This window comes from Sorex araneus, assembly GCF_027595985.1.
Source record: "Sorex araneus isolate mSorAra2 chromosome X unlocalized genomic scaffold, mSorAra2.pri SUPER_X_unloc_8, whole genome shotgun sequence".
In the NCBI taxonomy this organism is placed as follows: domain Eukaryota; kingdom Metazoa; phylum Chordata; class Mammalia; order Eulipotyphla; family Soricidae; genus Sorex; species Sorex araneus.
Window position 1 is genome coordinate 30,360 of NW_026570968.1, and position 16,072 is coordinate 46,431.

A 16,072-nucleotide genomic window follows, 5' to 3' on the forward strand; every position below is an offset into this window, starting at 1 on the left:
GAGAGAGAGAGGGAGAGAGAGGGAGAGAGAGAGGGAGAGAGGGAGAGAGAGAGGGAGAGAGAGAGGAGAGAGAGGGAGAGAGAGAGAGAGAGGAAGGGAAGGTGCCTGCCACAGAGGCAGGGGTGAACGGGTTCTCGTGGAGGGGTGGGTGCTCGATCCTTGTATGACTGAAAACGCAAGCATGAAAGTTTGTAAGTCTGTAACTGTACCTCACGGTGACTCATTAAAATATATTTTTTTTTTAAAAAAAAGAAAGGTGGGGCAGAGAGTCGCATGCTTGTGTTTCGGTCTCGCGCCCATGGCAAGGGAGTGGCACAAAGTCAACCCCACCAAGAGCTCATCTGGTTTTTTTTTTTTTTTTGCTTTTTGGGTCACACCCAGCAATGCACAGGGGTTACTCCTGGTTCTACACTCAGGAATTACCCCTGGCGGTGCTCAGGGGACCCTATGGGATGCTGGGATTCGAACCCGGGTTAGCCTGGGTTGGCCGCGTGCAAGGCAAGCGCCCTACCCGCTGTGCTATTGCTCCAGCCCCTCAAGAGCTCATCTGCATAGCTGAACTTGGGCGGTGGGGGGGGTGTAGGTGGGGGGGAGGGTCGTTGGTGGTCCTTGAGCGGTGATGGGTGTGGCGTTGGGATTAGGGACCTGGAAATTGTCACTGACAGGAGTGTAGGTCACAGAGCCTCAGTCGATGAATTTGTTTTTAAAGCAGAGGGCTGGCAAAAGGAGAAAGAGGGAGAGACAGAGAGAGAAAGAGAAGAGAGAAATGAGAAAGAGAAAGAGATAGAGAGACAGAGAGAAAGAATAGAGAAATGATAGAGAGAAAAAGAGATCAAGAGAAAAAAGAGAGACAGAGAAGAGAGAAGTGGGAAAGATAAAGAAAGGGATAGAGAGAAAGAGAGACAGAGAGGGAGGAAGAAGAGAGAAATGAGAGAGAAGAAAGAAAAGAAGAGAGAAATATAAAGGGAAAAAGAGACAGGGGAAGAAGAGATAAATGAGAGATAAGAAAGAAAGAAAAGAAGAGAGAAATGATAAAGGGGAAAAGATAGAGAAAAAGAGAGACAGAGAAAGAAGAGAGAAATGGGAAAGAGAGAAAAGGATAGAAAGAAAGACAGAGAGAGGAAGAAGAGAGAAATGAGAGAAGAAAGAGAAAGAAGACAGAAATGATAGAGAAAAGATAGAGAAAAAGAGACAGAGAAAGAAGAGAGAAATGGGAAAGATAGACAAAGGGATAGAGAGAGAAAGACAGAGAGAGGAAAAAGAGAGAAATGAGAGAGAAGAAAGATAGAGAAAGAAAAGATAAACGATACAGAGAAAAAGATAGAGAAAAAGAGAGAGAAGAGAGAAATGGGAAAGATAGAGAAAAGAATAGAAAGACAGAGAGAGGAAGAAGAGAGAAATGAGAGATAGAAGAAAGAAAGAGAAAGAAGACAGAAATGATATAGAGAAAAAGATAGAAAAAAGAGACAGAGACAGAGAAAGAAGAGAGAACTGAGAAAGATAGAGAAAGGGATAGAGAGAAAGAGAGACTGAGAGAGAGGAAGAAGAGAGAAATTAGAGAGAGATAGAAGAAAGAGAGAGAAAGAAGAGAGAAATGATAACGAGAGAGAAAGATAGAGAAAAGACAGAGAGAGAAAGAGAGAAATGAGAAAGAGAAATAAGAGAGAGAGAAAAGAGAAATGAGAAAGAGAACAAGAGAGAGAGACAGAGAGAAAGAAGAGAGAAAAGAAAGAGAGAAAGACACAGACAGAGAGGAAAGAAGAGAGAGAAATGAAAGAGAAAGAAAGAGAGAGAGAAAGGAAATGTATCCTTCACAGATGCCGGTGGAATGGGATGAAAACTGGGGACACTGGTGGTGGGAAATGTTTACTGGTGGAGGGGCGGGTGTTGGAACGTTATATGACTGACACCCAACCGTGAACAACTTTGTAACTGCATTTCACTGTGACTCAATTAAAAAAAAAATTAAAAAGCAGGGGTGCTGGGGCATAAGCCACAGGATCACCCTCGATCCCAGCGTTAGGAGAGGAGGGCAGAGAAGGAAAGAAATCCTGGAAAAAAAAAAAAACGGGAAGTTCTAGGTGAATAGACGTCAGTGCTTCCGTTGTAGCCAGTAGTAGGGGTGAGGGGTGGAGCTGTCGACCAATCACAGACTCAACGAGGCGGAGAGCCAGCACCCGGTGGAACTTCGAGGGGAGATGGGGCAGGGGGCGGGGGTGGAGAGAAAGTCTGGGAACACTGGTGCCGGGTGGAGGGATGGGTGTCTAAGTATTGAAATGTGAGACACTGCAAAGTCAACATCAACAACTTTGTAAATCACAGTTCTTTTTGAAAAAGAAAAAAGTTTGGAAATCCGTCGGGCTGGTGCTGACGGGTTTTATAGGCACGAAAAACATGATTAACAGCCTTGTAAACCGCAGAATCTCCGGGACATTTACAAAAATAGCATGTGAGGAAGTGCCTACTTCTATTAAAAATATATATATATATTGTTTGGCTAAATATAATATAAAATATATTTTTTTCTGTGCCCTTTGACTTTCACAGACTTGGCACTTCTCAAAAGGCACCAGCCCCGTGGTGGACGGTTCCTGCTTGGAGAATCGTTCTCCGTGGAGGAAGTCGGGCAGGATTGTGCCCCTGGTAATGACCTGGTGGGTCACGGGGGTGGGGGTGGGGTCATAGAAGGCATAGAAGTTTCTCCCCTGCTTTTGTAAACGACCCCAAGCACAGACCTGAACTTGGTCCTTCCAGGAGGACCTTCTCTGGCACGGTCCCTCTGCCCGCCTTCTGGGACTTTCTATCCTCCCTATAACCGAGTTACTGCCCCCACTTTACAGAGCGACCTATCTCGTTTCCTGTGTCATCGGGGTATCTGTTGTTTCGACCCCCTGTCGTTGAATCATCTATGTGGGATTCATTTATTCATTTATCTGGATTCCACGGGACGTCAGAAGACCTCGTGGCCGCCCACCAAGGAGGTGGTTCAGATTTCTTCGTCAAATCCCTGAATGAACGATTTGAGGCTCTTTCTGTCCCTGGAGCGAGCAGGTATCATTGGGCTACACTAGCTCGCGACGGGGACAAATGGAGACGTTACTGGCGCCCGCTAGAGGAAATCGAAGATCAACGGGACGACAAGTGGTACAAGTGATTCGTTTATCATCAATATCACTCGCCCACGGTCCACCTTCTCAGTATATCATTTACCGCCTGTATTTCCTCAGTCATGGACTTACCCAATATCCACCCAGACCCACGGACGTTTTCATGCATGCGTCTATCTGTTCATCAATTCACCCACTCCTCTGTCCTCTGAACATAATCTAATCAGGTCATACATTCCCATACTAGCCAACCATCCTTAATTTTGTTACACCCACCCACCCACCCACCCACCCATCTCTCCATCGATCTGAACATCCCTTCACCTATTCAGCCCGTTCTCTATCCATCCATCCACCCAACAATCTATTCCTCCATCCACCGCTCCATCCATCTAGACTCCCATCCGATATCCATCATGCATGAACCCATTCACCATCTCTCTCTATGTCTATCCACCCACTCACCCATTAATCAACTTGTCTGTGCATCCATCTATAATCTCTCCATCAATCTGTCCATCTATCCATGCACACATCCTCCCGTTCATTTATCTGCCCATCCACCCATCTATTAGCCCTTCTGCCTAGCCATCTAGCCATCCACCTATCATACATTCATACATCCACATCTGCCTACTCATTCATCTATATATAAGTTCATACATACACATCTATCCATCCATGCATCTATACATGTGTTCATACATTCACCACCTGTCCATCCATTTATACATACATTCATATACCCACCTTATGTCATCCATCCACTCACCCATTCATCCATCTATCCACCCACCCACACATCCATCCATCCACCCACCAGTCCATCTATTCATCCATCCATCTACCCATCCACCCACCAGTCCATCTATTCATCCATCTATCTATCCATTCACCCACCTATCCATCCATCCATCCATCCATCCATCCACCCATCCACCCACCCATCCATCTATTCATCCATCTATCCATCCATTCACCCACCCATCCATCCAACCATCCATCCATCCATCCATAATCCATACATCCATTCACCCACCCACCTACCCATCCATTCATCCATCCATCCATTGATCCATCCATCCACCAACACATCCATCCATCCATGCACCTGTCCATTCATTCATCCATTCATCCATTTGTCCATCCATTCACCCACCCACCCATTCATCAACCCACCCATCCATCCACCCGTATCCACCCATCTATCCATCCATACATCCATCCACCCATCCATCCATCCATCCATCCATCCACCTATGCACCAACCCACCCACCCATCCATCCGCCCACCCATCCATCCATGCATCCATCCATACATCCATTCATAATCCATACATCCATTCACCCACCCACCTACCCACCTACCCATCCATCCATCCATGCATCCATCTATCCATCCACCTGTGCACCAATCCACCCACCCATCCATCCATCCATCCATCCATCCATCCATCCATCCATCCATCCATCCATCCATCCACCTATCCATCAACCGACCGCACCCATCCATCCATCCATCCCATTGCACTGGTTCAGAAGGATGGTGATTTCTTTCCTGAGGGTTATTTTGGGTGATCGCAGACATAGAGAAGACGCCAAGGGTACCTAGACTGAAAGGCCAAGAGTGATGTTTGATGTCCTGCCCCCAAGAGGGCAGCCGGGCACAGCCAGGAATGACATTACGCAACATGGTCACCAGGACCCAAATGTCCCTGTGCCCAGCTCGAGACACCCAACCCTCCCCTCTCCCCCAACACACACACACACACACACACACACACACACAGCTTATACATGCTCCCTTCTTCTTTGGTTCCCACGTATGTTTCCAGACGCACATCCGTGCACCCGGCATGCTTATCCACGTCTAGAATTCTTCTCCGTGCCTTGAACCCTGCGGTTGGTCTGCAGAGTGTAAGTCAGGGCAAGACCGGGGTGAGATGAGGTAGGCAGGAGAGGAATGTAGAGTCTGGGCCAACGAAGGAAGGAGTTCTGCTCCCCCTTGCTCCAAGTCTGCGGGGAGAACTGAGGAGAAGGTATTGAGGCGGGCGGGGGCAGGGGGACGGGAATTGAAGCGTGTGTGGAATGCTGGCCGGCGCCGGCCCCGGTGCAGGGAACCCAGGGCGTGGCCAGAAGTGAGAGGAATTGGGAGCAGGATCCACCCCAGAGCAGCGTGCTTCAGTCAGAGGAGGGGAAGGCGGCTGTGGTGGAGATAAGCAGCAGAGATAACTGGCGTGGGGGGTGTCTGGGCACATCCCCGTGAGGGAGTCGGGCGGGCAGCAGTGCCAGGCGCCCTGTCTGTCGGGTTCCGTCTCTCTCTCGAGTCATGCCGTGCCGCGCAGGACAGTCGGCAGCTCCTGCGTGTGGTGTCTGCCACGGGGAACAGGGGGGGACAGTGGTGTTCTTCCAGGGGACGGGACACTTACCAGGGCTGACAGCTGTGCACACAGACAGACGCACACAGGCACGCACACACGCACATACAGACACACAAACACACATACACACACAAGCACGCAGACACACACACAGACAGATATACACACGCACACACATGCACACATATGCACACAGGCATACATGCAGACACACACACATGCACATACAGGCACACAAACACATGCACACACAAGCACGCAGACACACACACAGACAGATATACACACACAGACATGCACACACAGACACATGCTTACACATGCACACACAGACACACAGGCACACACAGACACACAGGCACACACAGGCACATGCACACACTGCACACACACAGACAGACATGCACACACAGACAGACATGCACTACACACAGACACACATATGCACATGCTCACAGATGCACACACAGATATACATCACACCCACACACACAAACTCATGCGCACACAGACACACGCACACACATGGACATGTGCACACAGACACTCGCACGCACACACGCATGCACACACACGTACACACGTGCACACACACAGACACACAGGCACATGCACACATTGCACACACGCGCACACAGACGTACACAGACAGACATGCACACACAGACACAGACATGCACTACACACAGACACACATATGCACATGCTCACAGATGCACACAGACATACATCACACCCACGCACACAAACTCATGCACACACGGACACACGCACACACATGGACACGTGCACACAGACACTCGCATGCACACACATGCACACACATGCACAGACACAGACACACATGCACATACAGACAGACAGGCACACACAGACACACAGACACATACCACAGAGACACACACACACACACACACACGTGTCCATTCGTCCTAGCCCTGAGATGGACGACGTCCAGGAGGGCTCGGGGGCGACGAAGCAGCGGGCATTCCTGAGCCATGATCCGCCCATCCAGAGTCCATCCACCTGTATCCATCTGTGGGCAGGCGGCCGGCTGGACCTTGCATTGAGCACGTGGGTGGACGGTGCCGCCGGCGGAGATGGGGGAGGTGGGGAGATCGTCCCTCTCAGTGCTCATGACGTGCTGAAGACCCCCGGGGAGAGAAGGAGCCCCACGTCTGGCTCCTTCCGGACGCACTGGCCAACACCCCACTGCTGGACGGGCAGAGGAGAGCTCAAAGGCAAAGACGAGTCGGCAGGGCGGAAAGGGAAGTGGCCGCGAGTCGGAGAATGGGTTGGGTCGAGACTCCATCGGTCAGCCGCTGCTTGAAGACTTGGCTCGGTGGAGCACGTTGGAGGCGTCCCGCCACTCTGTGCCGACATGTTCTCCTGCTCCTGCTGGTCACTCACATTCCTCTCTCTTCTGAGTGGACACCCAGCCTCTTGGAGGAGGACAGACAACGGTTCCACTGGCCAATGGGGAGAAGGTGGAGTGCAGGACGTCACGGCCACGGAGGAGTGTTGCTGCCTCCACTGCTGGCCGTAGGGTTCGCTGGTGGCCGGTAGTTGTGGGCGTGGGGTGGTTTCAGCGCAACAACTTGTCCTGGGGAATCCGCTTTTGCTGGGCTGCTTCTTTGAGAAGGTGGGGAGACAGGGTGAAAGAGGAGAGAGGGAAGAGAGAGAGGGGGGAGAGGAGAGAGAAGAGAGGGAGAGGGGAGGAGATGGCAATAAAGGGAGAGAGGGAGAGAGAGGAAGAGAGAAACGGATGGAGAGGAGAGAGAGAAGAGAGAGAAGGAAAGACGGAGATAAAGGGAAAGAGAGAGGGAGAGAGAAGAAGAGAGAGGGAGGGAGGGAGATGAAGAAACAGGGAAAGAGAAGAGAGGGGAAGAAGAGAGGGGAATAAAGGGAGAGAAGGAGAGAGAAGAAAGGAGGGAGGGAGAGAAAGGGAGAGGAGAGAACAAGAGAGAGAAGAGAAAGGAGAGAGATATGAAGTGAGAGAAGGAGAAAGAAGGAGGTAGGCAGAGGTAGAGATGGAGAGAGAGGGAGAGAGGAGAGGAGGAAGAGAGAGGGGGAGAGGAGAGAGAAGAGAGGGAGAGGGAAGGAGATGGCGATAAAGGGAGAGAGGGAGAGAGAGGAAGAGAGAAAGGGATGGAGAGGAGAGAAAGAAGAGAGAGAAGAAAAGAGGGAGATAAAGGGAAAGAGAGGGAGAGAGAAGAAGAGAGAGGGAGGGAGGGAGATGGAGAAACAGGGAGAGAGAAGAGAGGGGGAGAAGAAGAGAGGGGAATAAAGGGAGAGAAGGAGAGAGAAGAAAGGAGGGAGGGAGAGAAAGGGAGAGGAGCGAACAAGAGAGAGAGAAAGAAGAGAGAGATATGAAGTGAGAGAAGGAGAAAGAAGGAGGGAGGCAGAGGTACAGATGGAGAGAGAGGGAGAGAGGAGAGAAGGAAGAGAGAGGGGGAGAGGAGAGAGAAGAGAGGGAGAGGGGAGGAGATGGCGATAAAGGGAGAGAGGGAGAGAGAGGAAGAGAGAAAGGGATGGAGAGGAGAGAGAGAAGAGAGAGAAGGAAAGAGGGAGATAAAGGGAAAGAGAGAGGGAGAGAGAAGAAGAGAGAGGGAGGGAGGGAGATGGAGAAACAGGGAGAGAGAAGAGAGGGGGAGAAGAAGAGAGGGGAATAAAGGGAGAGAAGGAGAGAGAAGAAAGGAGGGAGGGAGAGAAAGGGAGAGGAGAGAACAAGAGAGAGAAGAGAAAGAAGAGAGATATGAAGTGAGAGAAGGAGAAAGAAGGAGGGAGGCAGAGGTAGAGATGGAGAGAGAGGAGAGAAGGAAGAGAGAGGGAGAGGGAGAGAGATTTATGGAGAGAGATAAAGAGAGAAAGGAGAAAGAGAAGGAAAGAGAGGGTCCGAGGGAGAGAGAAGGAGAGAATGAGAGAGAGGAAGAGAGAGGGAGAGAAAGGGAGAGAGAGAGGGAGAGACATCAAGGGGAGGAATCAAGGCAGAGAATTCCCAACCCCAGACACCAGACGAACGAAAAAGAAATGAAGGAAAATAGAGATTTCTCAGAGGCTGTGCTTCACGGAGATCTCTTCGGAGGACAAATCAAACCGAAATGGAGGTGGGGAGGGGAGGGGTGGGGAATAAATTAGAAACGAGTAGAAAAATGTGGTTCCAACTAGTTCTTGAAATCAAGAGGCCCCGGTTTTTACAACTCAGTAAATCAGATGCCCGAGGCATAAATTTTCTTTTTTTTTTTTTACTTGCTGGCTCGCTCAATTTTACTTGGAACTCTTGCTTTTTGGCAAAGGCACCGAGGTTCTCCAAGGAGGAAAGAGACAGAGGAGTCAGGGCGTCCATGGGAAGAATCTCGCCGACAGCTGGGCGGGGGGAATTAATGTCATTAGTACTTACTTCCTAATCCCTCGTGCCCGCGGAGCTGTGTGCCCTCCAGGCTGGAGAATGGAGAAATCCATTCCTCTGGATTTCTCTTGACTTGATCTTCATTTATTTTCGTTTCTTGGTTTTGGGGACGACAGCTGGCTGTGCTCAGAACTTACTCCTGGCTCTGTGCTCACGGATCATTCCTTCATTCCCAGGGATGCTCAGGGGGTGCCTGGAGATCAAACCCGGGTCTGCCCTGGGCAAGGCCAGCGTCCTCCCCACTGTGCTATCCCTTTAGCCGACTCTGTTTTTTTAACCGGCCCAAGGGCAACGCATCACCGCCCAACGGTCTCACTGGCGATGGAATTTTGGAGCCCACATTTTGGAGACCAAACAGTGGGTCTCCGAATGCGTGGAACGGTGGCCCCTGAAATCATAACCCACCTTAACGCACGAGGAAGAATGCAATTCTGTCTCCTTTAGACAGTGAAACGAGGCTCCTTTCTTGTTTTGCTTTCATTCTGTTTTTGCCGTTAGTTTTCGTAGGAATGTCTCATTCTGGCTCAGCCTTTATGGAAAGCAATACGGAGACGTCTCCAGAAAAATAAAATTAGAATTCTTTTTTTTTTTTGCCTTTTGGATCATACCCAGCAGTGCACAGGGGTTACTCCTGGCTCTGCACTCAGGAATCACCGTTGGCGCTGCCCAGGGGACCCTATGGGATACTGGGAATCGAATCCGGCTCAGCCACGTATAAGGCAAATGCCCTCCCCGCTGTGCTATCGCTCCAGCCCCAGAATTAGAATTCTTAGGCGACTCAGCGATATCTGTTCTTGACACGTATGCCCCAGATAATTAATTCAAAGGTCTCCATGCACATGGGTACTCATGGCTACATTCTGTGCAATAGCCAAGACCTGGGAACAATCCGAATGCCCAACCGTCGCAAACAGATCCAGAAGAAGGGGCCTCTAGACAAAATGGAATACTACACAGCCCTGATAAAGAACAGAAGCATGGGATTTCCTGGAACACGCGGACTGAAGTCAGAAAGTGACAGATGTGCAATGACCTCTCGTTGGTGGGATTTACAGATACAGAGCAAGAGAGCAACCAAGGACCGAAGTCAACACAACAACACAAGCAACTGCGTTGTGCATATGTCAATTTAAGGGAGGGGGATTAGGGTTCTTGGGGGAGTTCCGTGGGCCCACTGGGGAAGGGTGTCGGGCTGGAATTGTGTGCGTTAGAGTCATGCACATCACAGAACCTCAGCTCGAGTCAAACGCAATAGAAATCACAGATAAATGACAAAGGCGCTTGGCTCAGGACCCTCTGGTGATCGAATGGGTTTCCTGTTCTACTCCCCCTGAGCCCTTCTCCCATTTAAAGTGCTCCCTTTCCTGGGAATGCCGTGCTACAGAGACAGGGTGGGGTGCTGGGGGGTGGAGAGAGGGATACTGGGATCATTGGTGGAGGGATGGGTCAAAGATCACCGTGAGTGAACTGCAAACACGAAATTCATAAGTTTGTGACTGTCCATCACAGTGATTCTCTAATAAAAAATTAAAAAAAAAACAAAGTGCTCCCTGTCCTTACTACATTGCAAGGCTAAGAAACGGAGACTCAGTTTCCCTTCACTCGCTGAGTCAACTGGCGTTCCCCGCTGAGCTACCACATCCTCACGCTGGGTCTTCCGTCTCTCACGGTGTCCCCGCTCCTTACGGCTGCTCCGGGTTTTACGGTGAAGAATGAGTCATGGTGTAACGGCTCCAGGACAGCGTGACGTCCAGGGTGCTCTGCCCACTGGTCGTGCCATCGCCCTGCGGTTGGGTTTATAAATAGAGGCCTGGAACATCGCTCAGGGCAGGGTGCCAAGGCGTCTGGGCACACGTACAGTGATGGGCTTTCAGGATTCCACGCGGGCTGTTTCGTTGTACGAAAGCAACACCAGCCATTAGAACGTAGGGCTGGTGTGAGTCCGTCAGGCACGGCTCTTCCTGGCATGTGACAACCGGGGTGCAATCCCCAGCACCCCATATGGTCCCCCAAGCCCATCATAAGCCCTGAGCACCACCCCCACACAAAAACGCTATCATGCCTCCTAAGAGGTGCAAAATAAATCACTGTCACTGTCATCCCGTTGCTCATCGATTTGTTCGAGCGGGCACCAGTCACGTCTCTCATTGAGAGACTTATTGTGACTGTTTTTTGGCATATCCAATACACACGGGGAGCTTGCCAGGCTCTGCCGTGCCGGCTCAATACTCTCGGTAGCTTGCCGGGCTCTCTGAGAGGGGCGGAGGAATCGAACTCGGGTCGGCCACGTGAAAGGAGAAAGCCCAACCGCTGTGCTATCGCTCCAGCCCATAAATACACTTTCTCACTCCAGCCAAATAAATACAGTTTAAAAATAATAAGTTTAAAAATCATGCGGGTATCACAGCAGTGCCTCGTGACAGTTTGGGGGCCCCTCCCAGTGACCATCTTGCAGGCAGGGCTGGAAATTCAGCACTGGGGGACCCAAGGGTGCAACGATGCTCAGAGACTAGCATGCCTGGGGCTGCCAGCCCGCAGAGCAAAGGTCAGGGGCTGTCCAGAGCTGCACCCAGGATTCAAATGAGGCCACATGGTTGTGGAGGCCAAAGGTGAGCGACCTAGCCACTCCACTAGCTCCCGGCCCAGCCGAAACCCACTTTTGGGAGAAGTCCAAATAGTCACTTCCGAGTAAAAGTCACACAGTCACCCAACAGGTAAGCGCGGTCACCACGTTATTGGCAAAAAGTCGACTTTTACATCTGGAGCCTCATTGGAGGCTCTTTCAGGGTCAGGGGAATGAGACCCATCATTGTTACGAGTTTCAGTGTATGGATACGCCCCGGGGAGTCTGCGGCACCATTGGGAAGGACGAGTAAAGAGAGGCTTTTACTCAATTACGAGCTTTTTAAGAAAACATCTATACTCTTTTCCAAAAATGTTGGGCCAGTTGACATGCCCACCAGTAGTGAACGAGGATCCCTTCTTCCCCGCGTTCAAACCAACACTGGTTGTGTTTGGTCTTTGTGATGTGTACCCGTTCCACGGCATTGGAGGTGACGGCTCTTTGTTTTAATTTACATTTTCCTGATCATAAATGATAGAGAGCATTTTTTTATGATTAAAAAAGAGAGAGAGAGAGGTTTCTAAAATCTCAGAGCTAGGACGAATAGAGACGTGACTGAGACCACTGGAGAAATTCGACGATCGATGGGATGATGATGATGATGATGATGGTGATGATGATGATGATGATGATGGTGATGATGATGGTGATGATGATGGTGATGATGATGATGATGGTGATGATGATGGTGATGATGGTGATGATGGTGATGATGGTGATGATGGTGATGATGATGGATGATGATGATGGATGATGATGATGATGATGATGATGATGATGATGGTGGTGGTGATGATGATGATGATGATGATGGTGATGATTACATCTGGAAAATTCTAGGGCTGCGCGGATAGAGCTCACTCTCTGGATATATACCTTGTACGCTTGGGGCTTTGAGTTCAATTTCTGGCATACCACACACACACACACACATACACATATACATACATACATACATACGGACACACACACAAGCACGGACACACACACACACCTTTTAGGGCCAGACAGAAGCTCAAAGTTCTAGAGTACATGCCTTTCACTCTACCCTCTATGCCTCACGCCCCCCAAAGCACCGCTGACTGTGCTCCCCCCGGTACTTCCCTACCCCCCCACTACTAAACCAAAGTTCTCTCTGGAATAACATACAACTAACGCTTCAAGACTTTCATAGCTGAAGCCGGAGAAGTCTTGTTTAGGTCAGCTTGGGGGCCACCCTCCTATATGCCCAGGAACTTCTCCTGGGTCCGTGTTTGGGGGTCGCTTTGGCAGTGCTCAAAGGCCCACACACAGCGCCTGGGGTCAAACCTGAACTTCCTGCATGTGAACCAATGGTCAGCTCTCTTGCACTAAAAAAAAAAAAAAAGCAAAAATGTTTTTGGGCCACCCCAGGTGGGTGCTTCTGGCTTACTCCTGGAGATGTGCCCAGGGATCAATCCTGGGGGTTGAGGGGACCATATGTGGTTCCAGGGATAACCCCGTGTCGGCTGTACGCAAAGCGAGAAGTGTCGTATCCTCTGTTCCGTCCATCACTCCAGCCCGGAGACCCCAGAAATATGATGATAATATTATTTCCTTCTTTTTTTTTTTTGCTTTTTGGGTCACACCCAGCGATGCACAGGAGTTACCCTTGGCTCGTGCACTCAGGAATTACTCCCGATGGTGCTGGGGGGACCCTATGGGATGCTGAGAATGAACCCGGGTGGACCATGTGCAAAGCAAATGCCTTCCCCACGGTGCTACCGCTACAGCCCCAATAATCTTATTCCTGAGCCCTGTTTTTTAATAGTTTCGGTGCCCTTGTATGTGTGTGTCTCAGATGCTACGTCTTAAGCGCGCTGTATCTGGGAGTTGATCTCCACAGACCTAAACTGTTTTCCATCCTTCTTTAGTAAGCCCCGTGGCACGCACGGCAGCCGGCAGAATAACCAGGCCTTCTCTGCCCAAGTTCTCACTGGACAACACGTCCAAAACAGAAATGCGAACAAGGCTGTTTCAGATCAAGTCAAGAGAAGGGACAGAGCGCCAGGGAGAGCCGCGCGCGGAAAGGCCTTGCGCGTTGGAAGGGGTGGGACACGCATCCAACGGGAGGAGAGAGCGCGGCGCGCGCACGTGCTACTAACCCCAGGTTGATCCTCTCCACGTGCGGCGAGATGCCGGCGGGCACCGAGGCCAGGGAGCGGAAGGTGCAGTGGACCTCGCTGGGCACGTAGCAGGAGCAGGGGTGGGGACACCCTCCCGCGGAGGGCGCCGCCCCGCACAGCAGGATCAGCACCGCGGACAGGGACCGCCAGGGCGCGCGCGGGGGCATCTTGTCCAGCGGAGGGTCAGCGCCTGATACAGGAAGCACAGAAAGAGAAGCGTTTAGGGCCCCATCTGGGCTCTCCGCCCACCCCCCCCCCCCGCGTCCCGGCCTCTGGGGAGCTCCCCTCCCCGCCCACAACGTCCAGGCTTTCGCTGGAGTGGTGCGAATCGCTTGGGCCATAAAACGTGCGTAATGCGAGCACGCGTGCGCCGAGGCGCACGCACATTCCGCACCCTCCCCCCGCCCCCCCACCGCCCCTTTTTATCATTTATTTTTGGTCCTAAATCAAGAGCATTGGCGTCAGTCCTGAGCTTGATGCCACTGCTTGGCGTTGTGACAAGGGGTGTTCAATAAACAAAGATAGAGGCAAAGAATTGACAAATGCACAGGGAGTGTGTAGAAGGATGGGTAGATGGTTGGATGCGTGGCTGACTGGATGGAGGGAGGGAAAAAGGGAGAGAGGGAGGGCTGGAGCGGGGAGAGAAGAATGAGGTACCGGTGGACAAAGGGCTGATGATGGAAAGGAGGAAATTGTAGAGAGGAATGCGTGGATGGATGAATGGATGGACGGGTGGGTGGATGGATGGATGGATGAATGAATGGATGGACGGGTGGGTGGATGGATGGATGGGTGGGTGGATGGATGGATGATGGATGGATGGATGGATGGATGCATGGGTGGATGGATGGATGGACGGATGGAAGGATGGGTGGATGGGTGGATGGATGGATGGAAGGATGGGTGGATGGGTGGATGGATGGATGGATGGATGGGTGGATGGAAGGATGGGTGAATGGATGGATGGATGGATGGGTGGATGGGTGGATGGATGGATGGATGGATGCATGGGTAGATGGATGGATGGATGGATGGATAGATGGATGGATGGATGGGTGGATGGATGGATGGGTGGATGGATGGTTAGATGCATAGATGGATGCAGGTGTGAATAGATGAATGGATAGATGAATGCATTTGTGGTGTATGGATGACTGGATGTAACGATGGTGAATGGGTGATACTTGGATTAGGAATAAATGAAGGGAGGGTGGGAGGTTGTGCAGGATGATAGGAAGATTTATGCTGTATGACATGCACATGTGTGCTACATAACATGCACAGATACAGATGCATCAAATACACACATGCATTCATAAATACATGCACTGGTAGAAATGTAGGCAGGGAGAGGAAAATTTCTCTGAGGCTGAGTCCCTTTTTAGTGGCCCTTTGAACAATTCCTACCCAAAGTCCTACAGGGGGTGTTGCTGGGAGGAACTGGCCTTGTGAGGCAGAGCTTGGTGACTCTTCCCAATACTTATCTCCGGAAAGGCAGTGAGTTTGTTGGGGGGGGGGGTGGGTGCCGGGTGCTGGGGCTCGGGGAGGGCTGAGGGGGAAAGTCTCACTCGATCAGGAGAGTGAGACCAGAGATGGTTAGTTTGGGTCTTGGGAAACCGCAGGAGTATCCGAGGAGAATGTCTTGCCTGCAGAAGTTGGTCTGGGCGATGCCACCAAAGGGGGCCTCGGGCTGTGGGTATCATTCGAGGTCTCCAAGCGACCCCCCCTACCCCCACCAGAACAGTGATTATAACCCAGGGGCGATGGGCAAGGGGACTGGAGAGCTGGAGCCACAAGCGAAGTAAGCGCTTCCAGCAGTAACCAGCACTCCACGCCCCCGCGCGCAGCGCTCCAGCGGCAAACTCCTCCGCCCGGCCCGGCCCGTGAACTCGGGGGAAGGAGGAGGGGAAAAAAAGGAAAAAGAAAAAAAAAAAAGGCCTCGCATTCAGCCAGCTCGCGAGTCTCTTTCCAGCAAGGCTTGGAAAAGTGCTGACGGGGCAGACAGCTCCCAGCTCAGCGCGAATTTCCCCCACCCCTTCCAGCCCGTCTGCGTTTTTTATTTTTTTATTTTTCCCCTCCCACTTCTTCTGGCGCTGTTGCTCCATCTCCTGCCCGCGCTCCTGACCTGGGCTCTGGATCGCTTCCAAGGGGATCCCGACCCGGGCTGACCCTCGCCAGCACCGTGCCGCCTGCATGCGCCCCTCCGCCCCGGCAAACCTGAGCGCAAACACGAGCCCCCGCCCCCCATCTCCCCAGAACCCGGGTTGCAGGCAGGATGAACCCCGCAAAGGCGAGCCGGATGAACCCCGGAGTGTCAGCTGGGGAGAAAGTTCCGTCCTCCTGGACTCGCACCCTCGCGCCTCTCCCCGCGCCCCTTCCCACCACCCTCCCTCCACGATCAGAACGTG

The 16,072-nt window shown here is 51.5% G+C and overlaps 1 protein-coding gene across 1 annotated transcript in view; it reads right to left on the reverse strand.

Moving 5' to 3' along the window:
* MXRA5 (matrix remodeling associated 5) overlaps positions 1–13,831 on the reverse strand; it is a 44,143-nt gene extending 30,312 nt beyond the window's left edge. Inside the window, 1 exon segment of the mRNA XM_055123631.1 lies at positions 13,644–13,831. Coding sequence (XP_054979606.1) covers positions 13,644–13,831 — 188 coding nt within the window.
* Between the last annotated feature and the right edge of the window lie 2,241 nt (positions 13,832–16,072).